This window comes from Mus musculus, chromosome 14, assembly GCF_000001635.26.
Source record: "Mus musculus strain C57BL/6J chromosome 14, GRCm38.p6 C57BL/6J".
Taxonomy (NCBI): Eukaryota; Metazoa; Chordata; class Mammalia; order Rodentia; family Muridae; genus Mus; species Mus musculus.
Window position 1 is genome coordinate 27,255,286 of NC_000080.6, and position 27,663 is coordinate 27,282,948.

General features: G+C 45.5%; 1 protein-coding gene and 2 long non-coding RNA genes across 8 annotated transcripts in view; 1 reads left to right on the forward strand and 2 right to left on the reverse strand.

The window, feature by feature from the left end:
- The window catches only part of Arhgef3 (Rho guanine nucleotide exchange factor (GEF) 3), a 289,456-nt gene that overhangs the window by 140,825 nt on the left and 120,968 nt on the right, over window positions 1–27,663 (forward strand). For all 6 annotated transcript variants that reach the window (XM_006519579.4, XM_006519575.3, XM_006519574.4 and 3 more), the window contains one exon: window positions 10,238–10,300. In XM_006519579.4, coding sequence (XP_006519642.1) covers window positions 10,238–10,300 — 63 coding nt within the window. The remainder of the gene's footprint in view (window positions 1–10,237; window positions 10,301–27,663) is intronic.
- On the reverse strand, window positions 6,481–10,564 carry Gm34848. Its single transcript, XR_383313.3, has 3 exons — window positions 10,103–10,564; window positions 9,384–9,689; window positions 6,481–6,619 (listed from the first exon to the last, which is right to left on the reverse strand). It is a non-coding gene; the product is annotated as a predicted gene, 34848 (long non-coding RNA).
- On the reverse strand, window positions 16,067–27,513 carry Gm34754. The gene is made up of 3 exons (XR_383312.3): window positions 27,432–27,513; window positions 27,160–27,259; window positions 16,067–16,820 (listed from the first exon to the last, which is right to left on the reverse strand). It is a non-coding gene; the product is annotated as a predicted gene, 34754 (long non-coding RNA).

The window sequence follows — 27,663 nt, forward strand, 5'->3', positions numbered from 1 at the left end:
AGAGTCACCATGGACACATCTGAGGGATTTAATTGGGATGGGAGACTCGCCCAAAAATGTGGGCATCAGCATCATTTCTTGGGCTAGGGTCCAGACTGAATAAAGGGGATGGAGGCACACTAAGCATCAATAACCACCTCTGCTCCTGGCTATGGCCGCCGTGTGACCGACCTTCTGCCCTATACTCCTGCTGCTGTGCCTTCCCATGATACACTGACTCTCCAAAGACTGCCCATAAACAAATCCTTTCTTCTATACGTTTCTTTTGGCATGGGTTTTGTCACAACAGCAAGAAGAATAACTAATACAGAGGGGAAGGAAGGAAGGAAGGAAGGAAGGAAGGAAGGAAGGAGGGAGGGACGGAAGGAAGGAAGGAAGGAAGGAAGGAAGGAAGGAAGATGCTGCTTAAGTGGTCAAATATTCTGTAAAGAAACCAACTTCAGCCACTTAGACTGGGAGTTACAGTGTGGCTGTTAATAACACCCAGTGTGTCAGCAAGGTTGTTAATAACACCCAGTGTGTCAACAAGGGAGCTTGCTTGCTTTTCAGTGCTAGGAATCAAACCAGGGCCTTAGGCATGCTCTGTCACTGAGCCACACTCCAGCCCTGATCTTTTTATTTATCTCTATCCTGATCTTCCAGACAGTTTAGAAAGCATTACCCATTCCCCCTGCACTCGTCCACTGTATGGGACCTAGTGCCCCAAGGAATCCAGGTTCCAGACAGCAGCATCGGAAGGAAGCCTTGTGTCCCTGTGGTTAAAGACTTGCCTGTTGGCAACTTGCTATGGTGGACAAAGTATCACCAGCTTGGGAAGGGGCAGGATTTTTAAACGGCTTGGGGACAGACCCAAGAACTCTCATCATCATCTTAGTGGCCTATATTCCTGTGGATAATCATGTTTGGATCTGAATTATATAGTTGGATAGTCTGCTGGATAGGGCTACATGGGGTGCTTATCTAGGAATTAAGCAGTTATGTAGACATTTCCTGGGTGTGTGTGTGTGTGTGTCGTCTGTCTTTCTGTCTGAGTTAATGATTACTAATTAAATTTTAAACAATTCTATCTGTGAAGAATTAAGTTCTTGACCCTTTATCCATTGTGTGTGCTTATGTGTACCATGGAGCACGTACAGAGATCAGTAGACAACTTGTGAGAGCCAGTTCTCTGCCTTCACCATGCTTGTCCCTGGGGTAGAACTCGTGTCTTTAGGTTTTATAAAAAGTGAACTATCTTGCTGCGTTTTTTTAGAGAATAATTTTTAAAAAAGAATTATTGATTTTATGTATTTGAGTGCTCTGTCGACCTGTACACTTTCAAGCCAGAAGAGGGCATCAGATCCCATTACAGATGGTTGTGAGCCACCATGTGGTTGCTGGGAATTGAACTCAGGACCTCTGGAAGAGCAGCCAGTGCTCTTAACCATTGAGCCATCTCTCTAGCCCTTTGGAGAATAATTTTAAAAGGAGTTTTGTTTTTTTTTTCCTTTTAATGTGTTAGAAAAAAAGTGAAGGGAGGCAGTTTAGTATGGAGTGCTTGCTGGTACACAATAGCTTCAAATGTTAATATTGCTGAGGGAAAAAAGCAGATAAACAATTACCCAAAAAGAGTACCAGGCAACAGTGTTATAAATTAAGAGTTTTGGGTAATCTAATCGTTAATCTAATCCCCGGCACCTGAGACCCAGCAGAGACAAAATCATCACCATAATTTAGAAGGCCTGGGAAGGAGTCCTGGCTAACTCAATTTTGTGTGTCTTGTCACAACTCATTGTTGAAAATCCTGGTGGACACAAACCCTTCCTCCTACCTTATACCCATGCTTGGACAGAGACAGACAGGGAACGAGATTTCTTTAGTTTTGGAGTTTTCAACAGTTTTGATATTTTTTTTTTCCCCTTGAGTTTTATTTAGTCTGGTGCCTTCACTCGCTGTGACTGCTGCCAGGGGTCTTAATGCTGAGAGGAGATGATCTCTGGCAGTTCTGAGCCCTTGACCCACAGTGATCTAGCACACCCTCACTGCTGTTAGATGAGGAGCAGGCATAGAGCAGCGAGGTGAGTGACCGCGGAGGCTCCAGGGCAGGTGTATGGCAAAAGAAGACACCCTCTCCCCAATTCTGCCTGTATGGCCTACCCAGGCTCCTCCAAACTGTCATCAGTGGTGTCTGGGCACAGCCACTCACTGAGTTCCAAGTTCTCTACCATATGAGGGTCAGGTAAGAGTCTGGGGACGGGGGAAGCCTTGGGTTTGAGGATGCTAGAAAAGGAAGGGTGTCTTAAAATTGGAGAAGAGGGAGTAGCCCTGTGTTAAATGGGACACAGAATCCCTTTTCCTGACCTCCCTCTGAAGAAGGCCCAGATGAAAGACCCAGCATCAAAGCCTTGAAACCACCAAAGCTGTTTGCCAGGGAGAAGATAAATCAAAAGGCTCCAGAGATCTGGTTCAAATTGAGTAATTATAAACGACTAATCAGAGACCGCTTGCTGTCAAGATGGGAGCTGCACCCTCTCCATCAGTGTGTTTTTGCTGTTCTGGTCGTCTCCTTATTTAATAGAAAAGTCTGTGATCAAATAACGGGGCTGTTATGACGCTAATCAATTTAATCTCAGCCATTTAAAGTGAAGTCAGACTTCACCGTTTGCCCTCAGCTCCGAGAAAGGAGCGGGAAGGACCCAGTGCCAACAGGACTAAAGGTATCCAAGGGGCTCTGTGGACAATTCCATGGGGTCACGGCAGTTAGGAGAGTCATGTTTCAGTCTGGAACTCTGCATCTGCCATGCTGCAGGCCTCCCCATCTTTTGCCTACCCTGATGGCCTCTCAGAGTCAAATGGAAGCAAAGCAATGGTTGCCACGGGAGTAACAGTAATCACAATAATGATCACATGACCACTTTCTAGGTCTCTCACTGTAAACTTGGCCCAGGTTTGTTGTTGTTGTTGTTTTGTTTGTTTTGTTTCATTTTTTGATACAGGGTTTTTCTGTGTAGCCCTGGCTGTCCTGCAGCTTGCTTTGTAGACCAGGTTAGCCTTGACCTCAGAGATCCATCTGCCTCTGCCTCCGGAGTGGTGGGACTTAAGACTTGTGCTACTATTACCCAGCTATGTTCTAAATGTTTTACACCCTTTAATTCCTAAAATATCCTTATGATGGCAAAACTAAAGCTTATAAACACTGATCTATCTCTCACACCTAGGATCTTCCTGACTAAGTAGTATATTCCCAATTAATATTCATTTAAATGAAGGAATAAAATAACTTGTTCAGAGTCATACCAAGTAGCAAATCGCAGAGGTAGATTTTTTTTTTTTTTTTTTTTTTTAAACACAGGGTTTCTCTGTATAGCCCTGACTGTCCTGGAACTCACTGGTAGACTAGGCTAGCCTCGAACTCACACTGCCTGCCAAGTGCTGGACTAAAGGTGTGCACTACCACACCTGGCAAGAGGTGGACTTTTATACTCATGTTTGTCTCATTTCTGTTCTTAATTTCCTTGAGGCATATAGGTAAATTCTTATGGCTATATAAATATTGTTTGCTGATACTTTTTAAATTTACATTTATTTATTCCATGTGTATGTATACATGTGTATTTGGATGGGTGTACATGTACGTACCACAGTATGTTTGCAGAGGCCAGAGGATAACTTGTAAGAGACAAATCACTCCTACCATGTGGGTTCCAGGGATTGAACTCAGGTCTTGAGACTTCATCACAAGCATGATTAACCACTGGATCACCACATGTATGTAGCGCGTACACACATACACACACACACACACACACACACACACACACACACACATTTATTTGAGATAGAGACTTTCTACTCCTGACTGCTGTGTAGAGCAGACTGGCCTTGAACTTGCTACATACAAGGCTATGTAGATCAAACTGGGCTTGCATTTGCTTTATCCTCTCCCACCTTTGCCTCCTAAGTACTGAGATTATAGGATACCCATGCCTGGCTTACTTTAAATATGGAAATGCATTTTTAAGCCATTTTCAGATATTAACCTAAAGAAAACATGTCTTAGCAGACAGGACAAAGAAAAGAAATCAGCTGTGCGATAGCTGGTTGGACCTAAAACAAAACAAAACAAGACAAAACAAAACCCTGTTCTGCACTAACTCAGCAAGGTCCTTCTGACCTCAGAATCTCACTCTTTGAAACAAATTCCATAGTGCTTCCTTAAAGTCAGGGGAAGAAACAGCCAGTGGAGCATTCTTTGGCTCTCAGTAGGCACCTAGCTCTACCGGGTTTCCTTTCTAAGTGTGGAGGAGGTACCTAGTGGTTTTCTTTGGCAGCTAAGGCTAACACCCTCACAGCACTTCAAGATTTGCTCACGAGAGAATGGGAGAGAGGGCAGAGGAGATTAATATATTCAGGCTTGGCCCAGTATGGAGTCTTCTGAGAATCCACCAGTGCACAACTGGACCAGAGTTCTTCATAAACAGCTTCCCCAAACAACAGAAAAGCAGTTTGTTCTCGGACTATTTGCCAAAGGAATTCAGATGTCTGCCTTGGGTTATCTGAAGGTAGCCAAGCCTGAAAGGAGATAGCCTCGTAGCAGCCTGAGGGATAGTAATTATAAAACCAGGTCTAGGAGATGAAGGGCAAAGGTGATGCTGGTAGAGACTGAGATGACGTGAAAGTCACATGTTTCCAACATAGGTCACCAAATCCATGTGTGTTTCCTCAAGTTGCCATGACACTTTACAGTCAAATATGCGAAAGGTACTTGCTCCATGACATGCTCACAAAGGGGCTCCTGGTATTTTGTTGGTTGAAAAAGAGGGTTTATTTAGCAGGACTTGTAGGCCAAGGGCTTCAAGAGAGTATCTGTAATCTGTGGTCTACGGCACTAAGAAGTCAAACGCTCCCCCCACCCCCACCCCTGCACCCATTGTCCCTACAGTCTCCTTGGTCACTGCTTTAACTCACCCGGTCCCTGACTTGGAAACGTTGGTTTGCCCTTTACTGGTCACTTCTGGTTACAGCCAGCTGCTCTCCTCCTCTCAGCCACTGGCGAGACTTAGAGAAACAGAGATCACATCTTCTCTTTGCTCAGGGACCAGGCATGGACAAGCGCCATGGCTCAGAAGTGACTTCTCTTGAGCACATGAGAGCCTCTTTCTTGCAGGAGGCATGCAGTTGCACCCCTCCCACCCCCCCACCCCCCCCCCGCCGCCTTTGGCCAAGGCCTGTCCTACTGTGGTCTCCTTTACACATCTGTACACATCTGCATATTTTAAGGAAAATCAGTGCCCCCAGCGGTAAGGAGAATGCCCTCTTTTACCTGAACAGTAAGGAGTTTGAGGTTGAAGAATTCACCTTTCCCCTTGGCTTGGAGGTTTCCATTGGTCTGGGCCAGGTGTTAGCGGAAGGCAAGAACCATCACCTCAGGAGCACAGGCCTCCTTTATTCCTTCCTTTTGCTTTGTCCGTTGAGTCACCATGCAGAAATCATTCATCAGTCTGCTCAGCACAGGGTGCTGGGAGGAGGCCATAAACTCATGGGCTGAATTTGGACACAGACTACCGCAGCTACTGGACCTACACAAGTGGCTTTCTCATAGTTGCAAGGGAAGGAAGTGCATGATACCTTCCCGCCAGTAAACTTGACAGAAATACCAGAGTGGGAATTTGACTCCTCAGATTGGCTGGAAATCCGTCAGAGCCAATATGTAAATATACAGTACACACAACAACCACCCTGCCCAAACGCTCCCAGCCTAACATGTCTGTGGCTTATGATCAATAGAAGTAAGATCTATGTCACCTCAAAACAACAGTGACAGTGACTTGAAAGGATCACAGAAAAGAGCTTAGTGTGCAGTGTCTCCAAACAGTCACAAAGGAAGAACATAGTCAGCCAGGTGTCTCCTCAGTCCTCAGCCACTGCGTACCGTGTGATTCCAGGCTGAGTGCAGGATGGCCTGAGAGATGGGGATTGCTTAGCATGGAGCCATGTGCGCAAGTGTTGGGACCTGAGTCCCATCCTCAGCACCCACATAACACGCTAGGCGTGGCAGCACGGGCCTATAATCCCAGCTCTGGGTTGTCGAGACATAAGGATTCCTAGGGCGTTCTGGCTTGACTAGCTAATGAACAAATTCCAGGATTATACGAGTGTCTGTCTCCAAACAAGCCAACAGTGGGAGGACGGCAGGGATGCTCAGTGGTTATGATCCAATACTGCTCATGCTGAGGACTCAAGTTCAGGTCCCAGAGCTCATATTGGATGTCTCACAACCTATAACTCTAGCTCCAGAGAGGTCCAATGTCTCTGGCCTCCGTGGAACCTGTACTCACACCTCACCCACCCTACATAATTAAAAGCATTACGATTTTAAGGTTGCACGTGATTGAAGAAAATGCGTGACAGTGGCCTCTGACCTACGCACACACACACACACAGACAGGTGCATGCTCACAAAGTCAAACACTGGAGAGAAAAGTTAGCCAGTATCTCATCTCTGCCTTGCCTGATTCATTCAGAGTAGAGATCACAATGTGAAAGTTCTCTTCTTTTTTATTCCCAATTAGTAGTCAGGAAGTATGCCTTTCCCGTGCCAGTTTCCAGGACCCAGAGCAGCTGTTGGTACAGAAGTGGTCTGTGAACATAAGGGGGCAGAGCAATGACTAAATAAATGATGCTTTGTGAAGTTTTTGCTTCTGGCTTAGAGTTCTAGCTTCAGACTTCTTAGTTAGGTGTGGTAGTACTTGCTTGCAACCCCAACACTAAGGAGCCAGAGATAGCCTGGTCTACATAGCAAATTCCATCCGCGACAGCCAGGGGCACATAGTGAGACCCTATCTTTAAAAACATACAAAGCCAAAAGGCCCGTCTGACTTTTTTGTTGCCAGCGGCAACTAGCCATCACCCTGTGCAATGAGAATTGACAAGAAACCGATTTCTCACAATCCTTGCGGCTTTTATTTTGTAACTTGTGTGGGTTTACTTTATGTGTGTGGATATCTTGCTTGCATATATGTCTGAATAGCACATGTGTGCCTGGTATACCCAAGGCCAGAGGTGTTAGATCCCCTGGGACTGAAGTTATAGACCACGTGAGTGCTGAGAATTGAACCAACCAGTGCTCTTAAATGCTGAATTGTCGTCTGCCCCCCCCCCCCCCCCCAGTGTGCTGTGGCTTTCTTCTGTTTTTCTTTTCTTTCTGTTTGATTGTTTCGAGACAGGATCTCACTGTGTAGCCCTGGCTGTTTTGGAACCGATAATGGTTAAGGCTGGCTTTGAACTCCTAGAGATCTACCTATCACTGACACCCCCCCCCCCCCCCCCGCCTCCCGAGTGCTGGGATTAAAAGTGTGTGCACCACACTCAGCTGCCATGTGGGTTTTTAAAGATCATTCTTAGTCTGAGTCACTGGCTCCTGCATCATTGAAAAGGCCATTAAAGGACATTTAATCACTATGTTTGACTCTTGAAGCCTGGGAAAATGTCTGACATAATGGCTGTCACAGGGACTGGTGGCTGAGGGTAGGAGGCTGGGTTCTAGGCTCCAGGTTCCAGGTTCCAGCACTGGGTAACCCGTGGGATTGTTCTAGAGGAGGCTGGGGCTGCAGAGATGAGAGCTCATCTGTCCTCTTCCTTACCAACTGTCCTCTAGAGAGAGCTGTGTACTCTGTCTGCTTGACAAACTACTACTATTGGAGCCCTAGGGATTTGTAATGTCACAAAATATATCGCCTGACAATACCAAGTAATGTTCTATAGTGGTGTGGCTTACACTTTGGGTCTCCATGGGGCCTGCCACTGATTCTAAATGCTACCCACCTCACCTATAGTGCCCACAGTGGGTGGGCCTGGTGTTTTGGCTTTATAGATAATATATGGAACTTGGACTCCTTCCTACCCCATGCCTGGTCCACCAAGATCCTGGGTGTGGTACTACAACATCTCAAGGCAGGACAAAGCCAAACACAGGGAGGTCCTGGGATCCTCTAAGCAGCAGGGCCTCCTTGCAGCTCTTGTCTATATCCTTACTTAGCACACCTTGCTGGTTAATACACTTCTGCCTGCTCTTCCAACTGGGTCATCTTTAGGGCAGCATTCCAGGCAGAAGACTCCATCAAACATTTACAGTGGTGGGTAAGATGTGAACTCTTGTCACCCATGCTATGAACCATGCCTTTGGTTAGAATCCTGAATTTTGAGGATCATACCATAGCATGTAACTTCCAGCAAATTGCTGGTCTCTGCCGACCTCAGTTTATTTACCTGTAAATTGGGAATGATTTCTTGCCATCCTGTCTCAAAAAGTTACCCTATTGGCTGGATGTCGCGGCACATGCCTGTAGCCCTCGCTGGTTGGGAGGCTGAAGTAGGAGGATTGTTTGAGGCCAGGAACTCCAGGCCAGCCTAAGCAAAATAAACTGTGTCTGAAAAATGAGCACAAGTATACACACCCACATAGACACACACAATCACCATATAAACCAATGAATTGGTTTCTCTGATATCTTAGTGCTATTGGTTTTTATTGTAACTGAATGATAAATTAATAAGGATTAGTTCCTGTATAAGTATAAAGCATCCTTAGACACAAGTATGCATGAAGTGTCTGTCAACATCTTCTTGAAGGCCCCCACCAGGGACCCTGAGTGGAGTATTTGCCTTTTGAATATGTGCATCATCCCAGCATGGCTGAGTTTGCATCCCCATGAGTGACTCTTGGCATCATCTCTGATCACTGATTCTGAGGCAGTGTGTATCACTTCAGTGGGAAAGCTACAGACTCCATAACTCCACTAGTCAGGAGGACCAGGCTCATCTTCAGGATTTTAAGTTGGTAGTCGGCTTTATAAAAAGAAGCTCCAGGGCTGGAGAGATGGCTCAGTGGTTAAGAGCACTGCTCTTCCAGAGATCCTGAGTTCAATTCCCAGCAACCACATGGTGGCTCACAACCATCTGTAATGGGATATGATGCCCTCTTCTGGTGTGTCTGAAAAGAGCAATGGTGTACTCATATACATAAAATAAATAAATAAATCTTTAAAAAAGAAAGGAATTTCAGTCCACTCTCCATCTTCATCTGACACTTTTATTCTTCCTATTAGAAAATATCTCCTCCCATGAGAAGACCTTTATCACTGTACTTCTAAAACCTTCCAACCTACTTTTAGAGCACCAGCTGGGTACCAGCGGTCCTTTCTGCTTTGTTGTGGGGCTTGGGATGTAGCACAATAATAAACTCACTTAACATGTGAAAGGCCCTGGTTTGACACGCAGTGCCAGGAAAACCAAAGATTTTTTGGTTTATTTTCCTCTCTTTGGGGCTGATGTCATCATTGCCCTGCCACCCCAACCTTGGAGTTAAGGAAGAGTCATTCAGAGAAGTAAAGTGACTTTCTAACCCACGAATTGAGGTGTGCACATCGTATCTGCTGTCTCTCTCTTGCAAGGATATACATTCTTTAACCTTGAGTGTTGCCGACCTGTATCTTCCTGGGAGCAAACACGGAGCTTGCATACAGCAGATACCTGTTTTGCAAGCATTTCTTCAAGTGATCATGGGCACTTTGGGTCACTGTCCACTCCCTGCCTTTGTTCAGATCAGAGTTTTAAATGGAAGAGGAGGTGGGCTTCTCTTAGGACAGACTTCAAATGTCTCCAGACAGTCTTGTAACTTCACAGCGGCGGTTCTGGTCTTCTGGCAGCATCTGTACAGATGTGAAAACCCAAGAAACACTTGCCTCAGGCAGACCTGAGGAGGCAGAAGATAATTGAACACATCTTGGGTGTGCTTTCTTATAGTTTATAGATAAATATCTTTTCTGCTTTATAAAGGAGAAAATATATTTCAGCATCTAATTTAGTAAGCTGATATGGCCATCATTATTTAGATTCATTTGAGGATATCTGTGGTAGAGTTGGGGAGGGATGGATACACACACACACACAGAGAAAAAGAGAGACGGAGACAGAGAGAGATTGGTAGATTGTGGTGGCATAAGAATAACCATGCAAATCAATCACCTCATCACAGAACTTAATAGTCGTGTGTGTCGTGTCCCCATCCCGTCGTCGTCGTTCCCCCCCCCCCCCCCCCCCCCCCGGTTCTCGGACCTCCTACCTTGCATCGTTGGCTGAAGCTTTTGGCTGACACAGGAAGTGATAAGAACTCTTTGAGTTATCTGATTTGTTTTCTTCCTTAATCAAAGCCGCAATCCTGTTTATATCTGAATTTGTCTTCTCATCTGTCTTGCAGCGGAAACGAAAACAGAGTTCCCAGGATGAAGATGCTGTCAGCCTGTGCAGTCTTGACATAAGTGTAAGTTCAGTTCTTTTTACCTCCCGCTCCGCCCTCGGCACACCACAGCACCGACTTTGGTATGAATGTCATCTGTTATCACGATGCATGCTTCAAGTGGACCTCCAGCTGTGGAGATGTGACTTACAGGAATTTTTTGGTTTTAATCTCTTTATTTTACTGGAGAAAGTTGTATAGCCAACTTGAACTTCAAGCCAATGTATTTATTGCCTACTTCTCTCAAAATGAATTATAAACTTAGGCATCTGGGTAGCATCTAGGTTAATCCCAGTATGCATTTTGAGACACCAGTTCAAGAAGATAGATAGGGTGTTTTTCCTTTGCGAGGTGGGTGGAGTCCATGGCCTGGCCTGATTCCAGCAGCTGGATAGCCCAAAGGCTGGAAGAAGATTCTTGTAGTAGGTGAGTGGGTCTGGGTTCAACAGATCTTAGTCAAGATTCTGTACTTAGCATTCATGTGCAGTGATTCCTCATCTGGAAAATAAGGCTGAAAAGACTCCACCTGACTCGGTGAGTGAAATGTAACAACGAAAATGAGAATACCAAACATGACACCTGATGTTTGAAAAGCGCCCAGCAAGCCTTAGCTACATTGTGTCTGTGTGCAAAAGCACAAACTTGCAGAAGAGGTTTAGTGAGTTGGTGGCTGAGCGCTGCTGATGGCACAGGTAGGGAGCCCCCTTGGATCTCCTAGATGTTTCATTTTGCCGACCTCCTGTGCGTAGACTCTGGTCCTATGACTGATGCAACCGAGAAGCCTCCCCGGGTGAGGGCTAGAGTAAGACTTCAGGCCTCCCTGGTCCCTCCTGTCCTCCTGTCTCTTCTTCTTAGATGCTATTTGGGATCGACTCTGTGCAGTGTGGATCCATGTCGCATTGTGGTGGTTCCTACAGAGACTGTGAAAGTACTCTAGGATATGTGAAGGCTTGGCATCTTCATTTGGTTAGACAGGGGGTCTTCTAAAGCCATTGTGAAAACCGAAAACTACTTGAATATAAAGTATTATTCTCATTTAATGCCACTTATTTGCCCAATATGAGCAATCCTCTTTTAGCTATTTTTAATTATTGTCAAATTATGTCAAGGCTGATGTAACAGCCTTGGTGGAGTGATCCTTAGCTAGCTGCTAATCATGTACTTGAGTGTCTTTATTTCACCATATGGTGTTTATCTATCCTAGTCTTTTAGACCATCAATTGATGGAGTTGGGCTAGTTTACCAGGTTGCCATGGTAACAAGATAAAGAGATGTTCTTCTGGGGTTCTCTTTATTCATTGGATAATGTCTTATTGACAGGAAGCTATGGGACTTCTCGCATCAGCAGTAAGGTTTATTGTGTGTTTCAGTGTGGTTTAATTTGTGGAACTTTACCTTTACAATTTTTAGGATCTATAGAGTTTTTGTTTGTTTGGTTGGTTGGTTGTTGGTTTAGTTTACTTTTAAAAATATTTATTTATATGAGTGTTCTATCTTCACATACACTGGACCAGGGAATTAGACCCCATTACAGATAAATTTTTTAGCCACCATATGGGTGCTGAGAATTGAGCTCAGGACCTCTAGAAGAGCAGTCAGTGCTCCTAACCACTGGGCCATCTCTCCAACCCAATCTCTAGACTCTTCGGCCATTATGCAGATGAACAATCTCCCTGAGGAGCAGAGCAAGACTTTTGTCCAGGCATTTCTAGCACTCTGTGTCAGCCTCCAGTCTCCTCAGCTGCAAGCTGGTGTGTGTTTTTCAGGGATGCCTGTCTCCCAGTGTTTTTTACCTGAGAACTGCTGACCTCATCAGAAAGGATTACTGGCAGTTTTAAGTTTGATTTAGTTGTTGTCTTGATGGGCACCAATGGCTTTGTCTCCTTATTCAGACCACCTAGGTCTCAGGTAATGAATAATTTCTAGATAATGATTTTTCCCCCTATGCAATTACAGATGTTTCCTCTTATCTTGCTAACTCATGTATCATGCTTTGTCATAGTAATGAGATTTTGTAGAAAGAAAAAAAAACTACCCCATTTCACTAATAGGGCTATCTTAGGGGCTTAGCTATTGTCGGGCTTATTTCTGATTTGCTTGGCTTTCTCTCTGAGTCTTGGCAAGCAGGCCTCCAGAGCCTAGGCTGGGTTTCCTCCATTTGTTGCCATATTACAATAATTGTCCAAGTTAGCGACCTGGAAGCTGTTGTAAGGGCTTCCATGAAATTGCCATGTTGCAAGTTCCACCAATCCTTAGAGTCAACAGAGCTGACAGGAAGTGTGAAAGAACCAGGCATGGCCAGGAAGGAGTTTATCACCAGACCTGGTGCCCCATGTGCACTCAGAGGAGATGAACTAAGCTGAATAAAGTAGTGGGTGAAGCCACCCCTGAGAAGCCGGTTCACCATAAATGCAACCATATCTAAATATCTAAGCCCAGTGAATAAGTTATTCTGATAAGGAAGTGGTCTTTATCGATTGGTCAGTGGTTTAGGCTTTAAGGGACTATGTCTTTGTGCTTTTAAGTGGCAATGTCCAGGAGAGTCCTTACAGCAACAGTCCTGAAGAGGTGGTGGATCTGTTGGTATTTCATAATTTTGCACCAAACTGGCCAATAACCTGAAGACTCAAACAGCCCCCCTTGCCTCCATAGCAGGGACTGAGGCACATATCAGAACTGGCTAAAGAGTTGTTTTGTGCTTATTGCTCTGAATAAGTGGAAAGTGTGTGGGGGCGGGGAGGTAGGTTTCAATTAGTGGCTCCTGGTGGTGGGTGTGAGGGGTAGGGCGTTAGGTACTTCTCAGTTTAGACTCCACTTCCTAAATGATGAGACAGCCACAGGATGTGTGCGTTGAACAAGAAGTTGCTAGATAAGAGGGGCATCTTTCTGGGTCAGTAGCCAGGTTCCCATTCAGTCAGCATAACGCTGGCAACACGGCCTGCTTTTGGTACTCACTCTAGAATGAGAGGTGTGGGGGAGGGGGAGGGAAAGAGGAAGAGGGACAAAGAGAAAGACCTCTAAGGAGTACCCCCCTTTAAAGAACCATTTGTGATGTAAAAAGCTAGGAGTTTTTTCCACCGGTGAATTCACCCATTGATTCATAAGGATCTGTCAAGCATGGTGACACACATATGCAGTCAGTCCCAGCATTTGAGTTTGAAGCTAGCCTGAGCTGTAAAGCAAGATCTTAAATCACATGTAATTCCGGGGTATTTGAAGACTCCAGCCAAGTCCCTTCTTTGAGAACTCCTTTTACAAGGGACACTAGAAGGTCTTGAAGCCCAGGGAAGGATGACCTGCCTACAATGAATTGTTACCTCGTTGGGACTAGAATGTCTCCAGAGTTGACAAAATAATTGGGGTCTATTTTTCCCTCACCACTTGAACTGATCCATCGCCTGAGCCCCCAGCTTCCGGAGAGGATAGAACAGAAACTATTTCAGAAACGAAAAATTAAGGCAGCGTATATTTTTGAGAACAATTTGCAGAGTGGAGAAGGCTCCTGGCAGCCGCCTCCAACTCTCCTCTCACGTCATAGGATACGAGTGGGCTGCTGGTGGAGAGAAAGATTCTCCCACTGCAATTTGCTGGTTTAAATCCTGATGGTTGAGAGATGCCCGAGTGGGGAACTTGGTGAGCCCTTGATGTCCTGTGAAGGCCTTGGCAGGAAAGCCAGCTGTACCCTAACACAAGAACTCAGCTCAGCCTGAGACAATGAGCCCTGGGCTGGACATAAAAGCAGCCCTCAGTGACAATGTGCTAGGAAAGGCGGGCCACTGTTCTCTGTGGAAACTTAGGGACAGAGAAAGAGTAGAACACTTGGCAGACCCACCTCCGAGCAGCAGCTGTGCTTCTACATGTTGCCTTCCTATCATCACAGATGACCTTTATGATGTTGGCATTGCTTGACGTGCCATCAGGTTTGATACTTGCCAGTTTGTAGGGATTTAAGGTTTGCTGCCTTCTGTGTCCATGAACTCACTGTGCCCACGTGGTCCTGAATGCTCTGTGTCTCTATCAGTTCCCTTCTTCGACCCTGTGAGTCTTGGGGTTGAGCCCCGGTCGGCGGGCTTGGGAGGCAGATGCCTTTACCTGCTGAGGCATTTTGCTGGTGCCCGTAAGCACATACGGTTTTAAAAACAGATTGTGACACACATTAATTCAGTTTGGGACTTTTCACTTACTATTTGAGAGTGCATCACTGTATCTCACAATATCCCTTAAAAACATGGTTTTTAAATAACTACATTGTCAAATGAAGGCACCAAATTCACTCAGCCTATTATTTTTTCCTTAGGAATTTATGTAAGCATAGGACTTCCTCTGTTATAAATAATACGGACGGGCATCCAAGAATATGCCTGTGTGATCCCTTTACTCAGCAGGATCAAGTCCAAGATGTGAAATTCCTGGCTCACTGGTTGTATCCCCTGAGCAGCCATATGTTCCTCCTGTCAGTGGGAGGTGGAAGCCTTGCTAGAGATGCTGAGTGCCTTCTATAGAACCTGGTGGGAGTGGCACATTGTCTGCTGGCCCAATCCCTCTTCTCAAGCACCACCTTGTCCCTCTGCTTCTGAGGGCCCTCTTGGCTGGCGACTAGGAGCTGATACTGATACTTCCTTTTGATTCTAATGGGGCTTCTCTGTGGAAAGAGGTGTCTGGACGTGAGGTTGGGAGAGGAGCAGGTTAGAGCTCACATCCTTCTTATGTTTTCCTTGCCAGTTTGTAGGGATTTAAGGAATACTTGAGGAGAGTATACCCTGTCTCCGTTGTGACGATACATCTTTTGTCGTTCCCCTGTGAGGCATCTAGACACACTCAGATCTTGTTTTTTCCCTCTCCTGACCAGAGGTGAGAAAGGGGTCAGCTGCAGCTTTCGTGCAGGAGAGTAACCTCAGGGCTCCATCTATAACGGAGCCCCTCTCTGTGTATGCCTGGAGCCTTGGCACTGGACTCCCTGCGTCCTTGTACCACCAGGTTATCCTGGTTTACCATCTTTACCTCCCAGACTCTGGAAGTACCCTCAAAGCGGGTTCTATCAGAGCCCTGCCATCCTGGCTTGGACTAACCTTTCACCTGTCTAATACATCTAGCCATTCTGGTTTTCTTTCAGTTTTTCAATACTGTCAGGCTTTGCCTCATCACCGGGCCTTTGCACACACTGCCCACTATGTCAGGAGTGTACTATCCTCTTCTTCTGACTTTTACCCACTTGTCCTTCATATCCAGTTGCCAAGAAAGACTTCCCAGAGGTTCTTGCATTCTTCCCTCTAGCCACTCCCAATTCTATGTCTCCATCTTCCTGACATCACAGGCATGTGTCCCTGTTACAGCAGTGACCACACAGTTCTGTGATGCCTGCTTGGTTCTTAGCTTTCCCAGAGCATCTCAGAGCTCCTTACAAGGGAGTCTGTCTGTGTGCTGCCGTTTTCACATACTCAGCAACCTGCACAGGCCTTAACCCATAGTAGATGCTCAATAAACATCGGATAAAGATGGGCTTAATGCCTCTTCTATTGTGTGGATGACTGAAAGGAAGGAAGAGAAACATTATGAAAGGAAAAATCGGTGGGATTTAAAAATTCTTAGACAGAAGCTGAGATTAATATATTTATTCAGATCTTTAATGCTAGGAGATGTTTTGGACTCTGATCATTCACTAGACTGTCTTGAATTTATTACAATATGTGGTACAGTCATGCTCTACTTACAGGTTTACTGGAAAGTCTATGAACTCTTAAAGGCAAACTATTACAATTTAAGCAAAGGATACCATAAAGTCACACCATATGACAGATCTCACATGGGAGGTTTAATGGGGAGGGAGTCTACAGAGGCTGCCTCTGGGCAAGGGCGGAGGGTAGAAGGATCAGGGAGAGGAGGGACTGGCCTTTTATAAGGGGATGTAGCACAAGCACAGGGGTTATGCATCTCATAGTGACAGTGGGAATGTGTCACATCTTGGCAGCTAGTGATGACGTCTGCTGTCCCTGGATCCCTGGGGGCAGATGGTGGAGATGCCTGGTTGCTAACACATGCCTGGTTGCTAACACAAACAGTATTTGTCATAGGTGCTTCATAAACAAGTCTGGGATGAGTGAGTGAGTGAATGAGTGAGTGAGTGAGTGAATGAGTCTCAGGCGGGGTTGCTTGGAAGGGTGTGTCAGAGCCGCTTTATTCTATTTTACACACATGCATTTTCTAGTGTAAACAAGAATCAGAATGTCAGGGGTGTGAGGCCTCAATCCTGGGTCTTTCATGGTAGACCTTGGCAATCCGAGATCCATTAGACACACGTGGCAGCAGTCGCCACAGTTAAGTGTGTGCTTGCTGTGTGGTAGGTCTGAGGTTGCCCACATTTCATCACTTTATCTGTATTATCCCTTTAGGATGAGGCAAATGGACGTGTGGACAGCACACAGCACAGCAGCCAGGCCTGCCCTCACCTCCTAATGCTGGCGTACTGAAGGGGTGTTTAAGCGTTCATATGTTCCAGGCTTTCCAAACTCCTCACTTAATGCTCGCAGCAGCCCTCGGTCCCTCTCTGAAAATAAAAACATCAAGGAGAGGATCAGATAGCTGAGCCACGGCCTCAGAGTCAAAGCTGTCGATTCAAACCCAGGAGACTGCATAGCAGAGCTTCCCCCACTGCCTCAGGATAAGGAAGAAAGTTGAGAGAAAAGCCTTTGGCTCTGCTGCTTGAGTGTTGGATGATTGACAGTTCATTTAGTCTGTCACATTTGCATCCTGTGAAGCATGTGGCAGGCACACCCGTGTTTTCATTACCTGTGCCTTCCAGTTACCTGCGGTGCTGCATGGACGCTCAGATGTATGCTGGTATAAACAGGGGAGAAAGCTTTCCTGTCTTCAGGGAACAAGGCCGTGTTCACAGAGCAACAGAAAGATTATTTTATCTCTTCTCAGAGTCCAGATAATTAAAAAAGATAACATTTCTGCAGATTTGTTTCTTATTGGCCATTCTGGAACTTGCTACCTAGGGAGATTAGCCTTTCCCCCAGTCAGCAGGAGGCCTTGATGAATTAAGTGGCAGCTTTAATAATGTTCTTATCACCCTGGAGACCAGGCGGGCTGTGGAGGTCGGCCTTCATTAGCACATGCTCATCTGTAATCCGGGGACATTCTCATTTGGGGCACACTGTTGTTCATGCTGCCTGTAGAGTCCTTAGGGTATTAGGTAGCAGGGACCCCACTTCCAGAAGGTTGTTCTGAGTCTGCCACTGACCAGTTGGACCAGTGTTAACATAAGCACATTCCATCTTTCCTTTGGCCTAGTCAATTATTATGATTATTAGGCAAAGCTGCCAAGGAACTGCATAAAGATTTTCAATGACAAAGAAACCCCAGGACTTTCAGGACCTTCTCAGATGCTAATGGTTTCAGTAGGTGCAGGTCGCCCTAGCTGTCTTTTTGGACTCCCTTTGAGGTGCTATCTGTGGGTCAGGTTAAATGAGAGTTCTTGAGTTCTGTACTGTCTGTTTAGATTTATGATCTGAATAACTAACTGTAGAAGCTTGTGCACAGAATGTGACTCCATGCCTCAGTTTCCTCGTCTGTAAAACCGAGATCATAACAGCATCCTAAAGGCTGTGAGCATGGAGATGAGTTAGTTTAATGAAGAAAAATTTAGCCTCTCTTTGTAGCAAGTTCAGAATTACCAGTGCAGCATTTTGAATAAGAATGGTCTCCTTGCCTAACTCCCAGGTGGCAGACATCTTTAATCCCAGCACTCCTGTGGCTGAGGCAGGTGGATCTCTGTGAGTTCCAGACCAGCCCAGGCTTCACAGAAAACCCTGCCTTGAAAAACAAAAACAAAACAAAGCAAAAAAGACTGCCCCACCCCCACAGACTCATTTATTTGAATACTTAATGATTACTCACCTGGGTGTGGAAAGTCTTTGAAAGGATTAGAAGGAGTAGGAAGTATGTCCTGGTTAGGGGAAGTGTCACTAGGGGTGGGATTTGGGGTCTCAAAAACCAAGAGGTGTCAAAAACCTATGCCAGTCTCTGTCTCTCTGCCTCTTTTCCTCTCTCTATCTCTGTCTCTCTGTGTCTCTGTGTCTGTCTGTCTGTCTCTCTCTCTCTCTCTCTGCCTGCAGGAATGAATATGTAGCTCTTACTACTTCTCCAGCACATGTCTGTCATGCCTGTCATGCTCCCTGCCATGATGATAAGGAACTAAACCTCTGAAACTGTAAGCCAACCACTAATTCAAAGCTTTCTTTTAATAAGACAAGCCTTGGTCATGTGTCTTCTAGTAATAAAAGAGTGACTAAGTTAACCAGCTGTCATTGCTGTTGGTACTGAATAGTACAGAATAAATTTGAGGACACTTACTGTTATTCCCAAACATACCCACAAGTAGAACAGATAGTGAAAATTTAAAAAACAGAATGAATAGATGTGTGTGTAGATTTTCATTACATTTATAATAGTTAAGAAAACAAGCTGCATAGGTGAATTATGTAGATATTATAGGTAATATAATAAATGCAGTTCCACAATGCAGTATATATGCTATCTTATCTTATGTTTCTATACATTTTCCATACAAAGAAATGATCATGGAAGGAAGCACACTGCATTGTGGGTAGTGGTTAGGTTTGGAGAATGGAATCAGGGGGATGAGATGAGGTCACAGAGGTTACTAACTTACGGCATCTTGTGAAATTTCTAGGCACTCCCTCTGAAAAGGTTTTACAGGGACAAAGTATCTTGGTGATGGGGCCAAGGAATGCCACACAAATCACAGTGCAACAGTTTTCCCTGCAAGAGATTTTGTGAGGGAGGGGCAAAATGGCTGCCCCTGAGTGGGGATGAAAAATGGAGAGGAAGACTAAGCTGAGATGGTGTGGGCTTTGTAGGGGGCATCGAGCATGCACATCGGGAAAATACTCCATGGTGGCCTGGAGTGTCGACCTGGGCTGTGAACACCGAGTCCTGAAAGGTGGAGAGGAACCTGGTTCCAGAATGTGGGACATTCTCCAGCTCCCCTCTCCCCTCAGCATTGCTTATGTGTTTATCATATGCTAGACATCTTAATATCAAATCAGTGACGTTGAAATGGATTCTAAAACACTTTTCAAAACCAAATTTGTGTCAAGAGCTACATGTATGTGTCTTACTGCATTAAGGGGCAGGCACTGACAGCGTATTTAACATTAACATACCTTCAGTGAGAAAGAAGTTCAAATGATATCCTCAAATGTGAATTACACTGCTGCTTGAGAATTAGGGTGGTACACTTTTCATTTTGTAGAGCAGAAGATGGCACACAGGTCTCAGGCATGCTAGACAAGTGTCCAACTACTGACTTACATCACTAGCCCCAGAAATCCAGTGATTTCTACACTGTCAGCATCACAGGCCTACAAATGTTTCCAAGTTATGGCATCTATTGATAACAGGAAGAAATGCAAAATTTCAATTGTTGGTTAAAATGGGTTGTTTTTTTTTTTTTTTTTCCAAGGTTTGAAATATTCTAAATTTTATCCATGGACTTCTTGGTAGACAGGTCTGAGTATTTTAGAGTAAGAATCTATAGCTGAATATGATAGTTTGAACAAGATAGCCCACACAGGTTCACATGTTTAAATGCTTAGTCCCCAGTTGGTAGAACTGTTGGGGGGATTAAGAGGTGTGGCCTTACTAGAGGAGGTGGTGGGCTTTGAGGTTTAAAACCTCCACACTGTTATGAGTTATCTCTCTCTCTTTCTCCTTGTTGTTGTCGCAACATGCAATCTCTCAGCTACTTTTCCAATGCCATGTTTGCCTGCTTGCCCACTTGTGTGCCCGCTTGCTTGCTTGTCTGCTTGCTTGCTTATCTCCTGCCATGCTCCCCACTCTGACAATCATGAACTTCCCTCTGAAACTGTAAACCCAATAAAATTTCTAATAGATTGTTGTGGTCATGGTATCTTAGCACAGAAATAGAAAATTAAATAAGACAGGTTCGTTCCAGGTTTTGCTGTGATAGGCCTTGGTTGTTTTAATTGTTTGAGGAATGTGAAAGACTTTGGGTCTTTGGACTAGTAATTGACAGCTGTATGCGGGGCTTTAAGAACCTTCCTAGTAGAAGGAAGATGATGGTACTTAGAGTAATGTGGACTATGGAGGCCCAGCTCAAGAGGTCTCAGCGGGGACAATATTAGCAACTGGGATAGAGACCGTTTTTGTGATATTTTGGGAAAGAATATGGCTGCTTTTTTTTTTTGCCTTTGTCCTAAGCCTCTGCCTGAGGCTAAGTTTGAAAAGTTTCATTTGCAGTGAAAAGTTCATGACAACCTCATAGTGACTCTGTCCTGCAGTTATCGCCTACACAGATCTACAGTGGAAGAAAAAGCAAATAGGGCAAAAAGAAATATAAAATGTACTTTCATATGATGTAGAAAAACGAGGAGAAAAGGAGCACCAAGTAGTTAAATGTTGAGCCTTGGTTTGTGTTGAAAGAGATAAGAGGGGAATGGAATAAAGTGACTGGTACAGGAATGAGGCGTAATCCCAGTGCCAGGAAGGCCAAGGCTTCTGGAAGCCACCAGTGACAAACACTAATTCTCAGCCAGCCTTTTCCTTTTCTTACTGTCTGTGACTCCAGCTCATGTTGCTGCCTCCAACAGCCAAACCTAGTCAAATCTAGATCCCTCACACACAGCAGGAGGCTGCTTTTCTGCCTGATCACCACACTGTCCCCTCTTCCCTATATTCTGATTATCCAACCTCTACCCATGCCTGTACCTTGCACCTCAGGGTCTCCACACTCTCTCTAGATAGAAAGCCAGCTAAATACTCACATGACTTCACTTTCCTTCAGCTGTGCATGAAAAGGTGACTTCTGTCCTTTCACTGGAAGGAGCAAGCCTACTCTACCCTTCACATTAATATCCCTTCTTCTCTTATCTGGGTTTATTTTTTTCTCATAATCTTTTTTTAAAAGATTTATTTATTTATTTATTTATTTATTTATATGAGTACACTGTAGCTGTCTTCAGACACACACTAGAAGAGTGCATCAGATCCCATTACAGATGGTTGTAAGCTACCATGTGGTTGCTGGGAATTGAACTTAGGACCTCTGGAAGAGCAGTCAATGCTCTTAACCGCTGAGCCATATCTCTAGCCCCTTTCCTATAATCTTTATCCTCACCTGCCACGTCATGTGTATTTTTATTGCATGTCTCTCTATACTGGCGTATGCCTCATTTTTCTTCGTTCTAAGCATCTACAGCAGGAGCCAGCACAGACTACGTCTGAGGAACACTGGTTAAATACCAATGGCTGCATCTTTGCTTCATGTTGCCTTTGAAAGTTATGAAAAACAAGAACACAGTTTCATTTTGCCAGCATTTGAAGAATGTCTTTCTTCCTCTACACACACACTTACATTCCTTCACTTTTTTTTTTTTTTAATAAAAACCAACAAAACAAGAGGAAAACTAAGACTGACCTGAAAAGACTTTGTGACAGACAAGGCAGAGTTTGTGAAGACAATGTAGTGCTTCACTGAGCTAGGGATCAGCCTGAAGGTGGAGGCTACAGTGACCGCCGCCATATGTGTGTGTGTGTGTGTGTGTGTGTGTGTGCGCGTGCGCGCGCGCGCGGCATGCCCAGCATCCACACCATTGCCTTGAGGGCCCATACATCTACTTCTGCCTCAGCCTCTCTTGCAGGTGTCTCTCAGGATAATGGTCTGCCTGGAAACTTTCTGTTACTATACCCAACATTTCGTTCCTGTGTTTCCTTTTAATGCATTTAATGACATAATAACTGCCACTTACTGTGTCCGTCACATGGTTACCAGGTGGGAGAGGAGCAGAGAGCTGTCAGTCAACACTCAGGTGCTGTTTACCCACAGTCAAGGAGAGAGCAGGTTCTGGGTTCCAAGCCAATGGTGGAATGCCAGCAAGGGGTTTGTATCTCACTCTGGAGTGTGCTCTGGCCAGTCCCACGTGAATGAGACAGGGCCCTTGAACATTTTCATACAAGAACATTAGTGCCAGCTTTGGGGAAACCACAGCATTTCAGCAGCTGAAGGTGTGTCTCACAGCTAGATAAAGAATTCCTTCCCAGCCTCCTTCCAGAGCTCCTAAGGGAATCTTCCCAGGAAAGCAATGCTGAGACTTTGACAGGCCAACCCCTACCTGCCTCCTGGGAATAGCTTACTTGAGAAGGTATACAGTTTAGATGCCTCTACTGACTGTAAGCCTCAAAGGTGGTAGGAAACTATAAGAAGTTCTGAGTAGGCCGCAAGAGGAACCTGAAAATCCAGTCAGCTTCACCATACCAAACTTAAGAGAAAGATATGCCAGGTGGTGGTGGCGCACACCTTTAATCCCAGCACTTGGGAGGCAGAGGCAGGTGGATTTCTGAGTTGGAGGCTAGCCTGGTCTACAAAGTGAGTTCCAGGACAGCCAGGGCTATGCAGAGAAACCCTGTCTTGAAAACAACAATAACAACAACAACAGAGAGAGAGGAGAGAGAGAGAGAGAGATTTCTGTTTGTCTGTCTGCGTGTCTACCTCCTACATACCTGTGTTTCTTTTTGTTAAAGCGGCAGATAATCCCAAAAAAAACCTGACTCACTTATAGCTAACTGAGACAGTGCATTTTAAATGAGATTCCCTCCAGGCTGCTTTAAAAAACTATCAGAGACTGGCTGCCTTATCAAGGACTGATCTGAGAACTTAATAGAAGCACAGCCCAGTTCTGGCAAGGGCCTCTGTCTGGCTGCTAGCTAGAGGCTTCTTGGCCTCTTACATAGAAGACAAAGAATAAGAGAATTCCCAGGGATCAATTTGAGGAAGGGTACTGACACTATTCGTGAGGGTCCCACCCCTATGACCTAATTTACTCCCAGAGGTTTTAGCTAATACCTTCACTCTGAAGTTGAACTTCAGTTCATGAATTTTGAGGCACACGAACATTCATTCATTCCTAAGTGTCTGGTAGAGTTTGAAGCTGAAACCTCAACATGCATTTAGGTTTTGAACAGTTATTTTCCAGCTGATGCGCTAATTTGAAAGATATTGGAAACTCTGGGGGACAGGGCTCTCAGAAGAAAGAAGTGGGCCAGCAGAGACTGTGGTCTACACATCTCTGCATTCTCTGTAGTAGTCAGCAGCTCGGTTTCACACCACTATATTGTAACAGACAGGATCAGTCTCCTTTCTAGCAATTGTGCTCCACAGCACTGAGTTTTATGGCACCCGCAATTTTATACGTCTCTGTGTTTCTCAGCGATGGTCTCCCTCTAACACATAACCAGAAATTGAGACTGCTCAACTTCAAATGACTGCCAGAGCACAGGAATGAGACTGCCTTGTGCTGATCATCCCTATGGGGAAACAGTTCCTGAAATTAAAAATGAGCCTCTTCTGGGGCCTAGTGGGGAAAGCTGAACATGGGGATGGCTTGTGGAAGTGCTGCTGTGTGTTACACATGAAGCAAGGGCTCTTGGGAAACCAGAGTCAGGAAAAACATTGCCCCAGGGACCTGGGACATTTGTTTGGTTTGGGTGTTTGTATTTGAAAGAAGAGTGACATACAACTGAGTAGATGCTGAGATGATGTTATTGTCCATGTGATGTGTGTGTGCTTCTGTGGGAAGGAAGATTTCTAGTCATACTTCAGTCTCTGGGGAGAGGCTACTGGGAACCTTTCCCTTAGGCATGTCTTTCTGTGACTTGGAATACATTTCTAGGCTATGAAGTCCTTGAAGACCACATCAGTGGTTTTTGGCTCTATTTCTTGTTCATTCATATCCTTACTGATTGGGCATATCCTGTGTCCTCCCTGCACTCATAGTGAGCAAGCCAGTCAAGGTTTGGGGTTAGCTTTCCATTGCAGACAAAGTACCCAAGAAAGCCAACCTAAAGGAAGGCTTGTTTGTTTTCATACATGGCTTTCGTCAAGATTGATAGGCTCCACTCCGTTGAACCTGAGGTGAGCAGAGCGTGGTGGCATGGAGCCTGGAACGTAGAAGAGCTGTCCACGTCATGGTCATCAGGAACTGGGAGACAGGGACAGATGAGTCTGCTCCCTTCAGCTAGGTCCCACCTCCTGTGTTTCTGTAACTACCTCAAAGCTCATCAGTTACCGATCAATCAGTGCATCGGTCTACCAGTGAGGTGAGTGCTCCTAGTCAGACTGCTTCCCTATGGCCCCGTCAGGAGGCAGCCATGTTTTTAGCACATGGTCGTTATGGGACATTTTATATTCAAACCACAGCAGTCCAGCGGTGGCAGAAGTTTTAATGATCAGAGCTGCAGGACTATAATAGCAATGGGAGTTGTTCATTGCTTCCGATGTGAGAGAAGCATGCTCCTGAAAGGAGGCTCTCTAACCCAGGACCCTGACCCAGTCTCGAGAGGCCAAGTAAATCTCCCTTGAGGAAGTGGAAGCTGAAAGAACTAAAAAGGAAATAACCAGGTCTTTGGGGAGTAGAAAGAAGTATGGCCAGGGAACAGCTTTTGTGGTAGGATGGAGGGACCATGCTGTTTTAAAGAGGATGCAGCTGGTAGGTGATGGGCAGGAACCTGACTCTGTAGCCTTCAAGGTCATGCCTAAGGCTTCAGCTGTGGCAAGTCTGTACTAAGCAAGAGGGGAGATTCTTCTGGCTGCTGAGTGGAGCCTTGTTCCAAGTCATGCTGTCCCTCCTGGGAAGGTGGAAGATAGACTCAGAGGCCTCGATTGTATACTTCGCCTTTTGTATGATGGTGAACACAGGACTGTGTTTTAATTAGGACGCCCTTCAAAGCACACCCAATGTGATTCATGAGAAAAACCAACCAAACCCTACAGATAAGTAGGAGTGAAGTAGGCCGGCCTAGAAGCAATGGGGAAGCTAGAGGAAGCCTGACTCTGAGGTTTCTCTTGACTCTCTGACGTGGGAGTCCTCTGTCAGCCGTTGTCCCAGGCACACTCAGCTGTAACCATAAACAGTTTCCAATGGAGGAGTGTTAATATCTCTTCCATTGCCCTTGGGAAAAAAAATCTAATATTGGGGCCAAATGAAAGGCAAGAAGCCTTGATCAGCTGTTTTTAAGCCACCTGGTCCCAGCAGAGGTTCCCTAGGGGTAGGGGTGGCCCAGATCAGCCTTGGCCTGTTGGAAATAGTAGGCATGAGGACAGGGCTGGCTCCTGTGTCCTGTGCGCACAGATGAACTGCTGACTCTGCACAGTGCCACCAGCAAAATAGAGCAGATGGGATTCCTTAGTTTACTCTGACTGAGAACACGGAGTGAAGAAAATACTTTCTTATTCTTGTAAAGGGCTTGGGCATCTCAAGAGGAGCTTGTCTTGAAGACCTGAGGCAAAGGGGGTTGGATTGGTGGAAAGGAAAGTTCCTTGGGGCTTTTTGTTTGCACTGCATCTCTCACTCGGGACAGCCTGCCCTGCCCTTCCCCTCCCTGGTCCTCTATGGTTCCTTTTAAATTCCCACATGACAGGCGGGAGGGTGAGGAGGTCTGAGGCCTGCTCTTTTTTTTGCTCCATTTCAAGCCGTAGATGAGAACCTGTGGGTTAGCCTATGCTTTATATCAGCCAGAGGAAACCCCAGTTTTAATACACTTTGTTCCTGGGTATGGGTTTTGTCTAGTTGGTAATTACTATAAAGTCATTAGTAAGAGTGTTTGTGTCTGTATGCATGTCCATCTATATACTGGTAGGAGTGTGTTCATCAGGGAACATCTACCTTGTTTCTTGAGACAGACTCTGTCACTGGCTTGGTACTTGTCAAGGAGGCTGGGTGTCCAGTGAGCCCTGGGCACTCCCTTGTGTATCCCTCCCTACTGCTGGGATTGTAAACACTGCCAGACTACTTCTTCACACAGCAGATTCTGGGGTGGGGGGTGGGGTTGAATATGAGTTCTCAGACTTACAAGGCAAACTCTTTACTAACTGAATTATCTCCCTAGCTCATAGACTTAAAAAACATTTTTTTAAAACTTGCTTCTTTTAAAGGTGGGCATGCTAATCCATTTCTCCAGCACTGGGGGGGGGGGGGGGAGGCGAGGGCAGGGGCAGCTGGATCACAGGCTGGGAAGCCTACCTAGGCAGCCTAGTGAGATTCCCTCTTAAGACAAATCAACCACCAAGACAGGTTAGAAGTTTCCAGTAACCCTTAGAAAAATGCAGCACCTTCTCCGTGTGGGGGTGGTGGGACAGCTTCTGGGGGGTAGGGGTGGGGTTCAGGTTGGCAATAGGACAGTACTCTTGAATTGCTGTAGGCTACAGGGGGTCTGAGTTCCTCCTGAGATCTAAGCAGGTATAGGCTTTCCTAGCTACGCCACAAGCCCTGGACCATTGGGAACTCAGGGTCCACCTTCCCCAGAGGACACCTCTGTCCAAGGCTCCTGCTCCAGCCTTTGCCAACACTCACTTCTGGCTCAGGTTTCCCTGAGATCACTCAGGAGACCAGCCTCTGGGCATGGCTATGAGGGACTGACCATATTGGGTTAATTGGATTCAGTGAGACCATCAGCTTCCACCTCTTGCCTCCATGACTTTGGGGCCACAATAGACTATACATTAGAACCTCCCAAATAAATCCTCCCCTCTTAAAATGTGTCTGTTCGGTTTTTGTCACATCGACAAGACAAATGGCTGAGCTGCCCTGCTATAAAGCACACTCTCACCTAGGCAGACCAGGTTTTAGATTTCGAATACTTGAAGAGCCCACACTGATTTTCATTCCTTAGACCTACATGACAGGATTGAGCCCTGCCCCTTTCAGTCCAAGCTTTCTAGATGATCTAGGGTCAACCCCTTGATTTCTGCAGGGAAAAGCGACCCCGGAGAACCCCTGGGTTCCTTTGGCTCTGATGTGAGGCAAAAAGTAGAGGGGGCGGAGGAGGGGGTAGACCCTGCTCACCTTTCCTGAGAGTTCACTGGAACTGAGGGCTTGGCTCAGCAACTGCTTTATCTGCCTGAGAGTGATCTGGGAGGGAGATGTGCCCATCCATCTTGTTTCCCTGCAACACACAGAAAGCTTAAAGCGCGCGCACACACACACACATATACACAAATGAGATCTATAAGCTTAAACTGGCTAAAAGAATCATGCCTTTACTTTTACAAGCCCCAACTGAAATGAGCATTTCCATTCCATAAACAAGAACAAGCCGCGGCAGCATTAGCAGTTACCTGTGACTTGGTTACAAAGGAATGCTCTGATAATTGTTTCTTCATGTCACGCTGATTGCCTGTGTCTCAAAATACCTCGCTTGCCGGCAATTATTCAAAATGACAGTTGCGATTAGACCCACCACCTCATCTGTTCAGAGAAACCCATGTGGTAAATTAGTTTTTTAATATGTTGATAAGTATCTTTCAAAATAATAGGTTTTCCTATAGAGAAGTGCACAAGGTAGGGTGG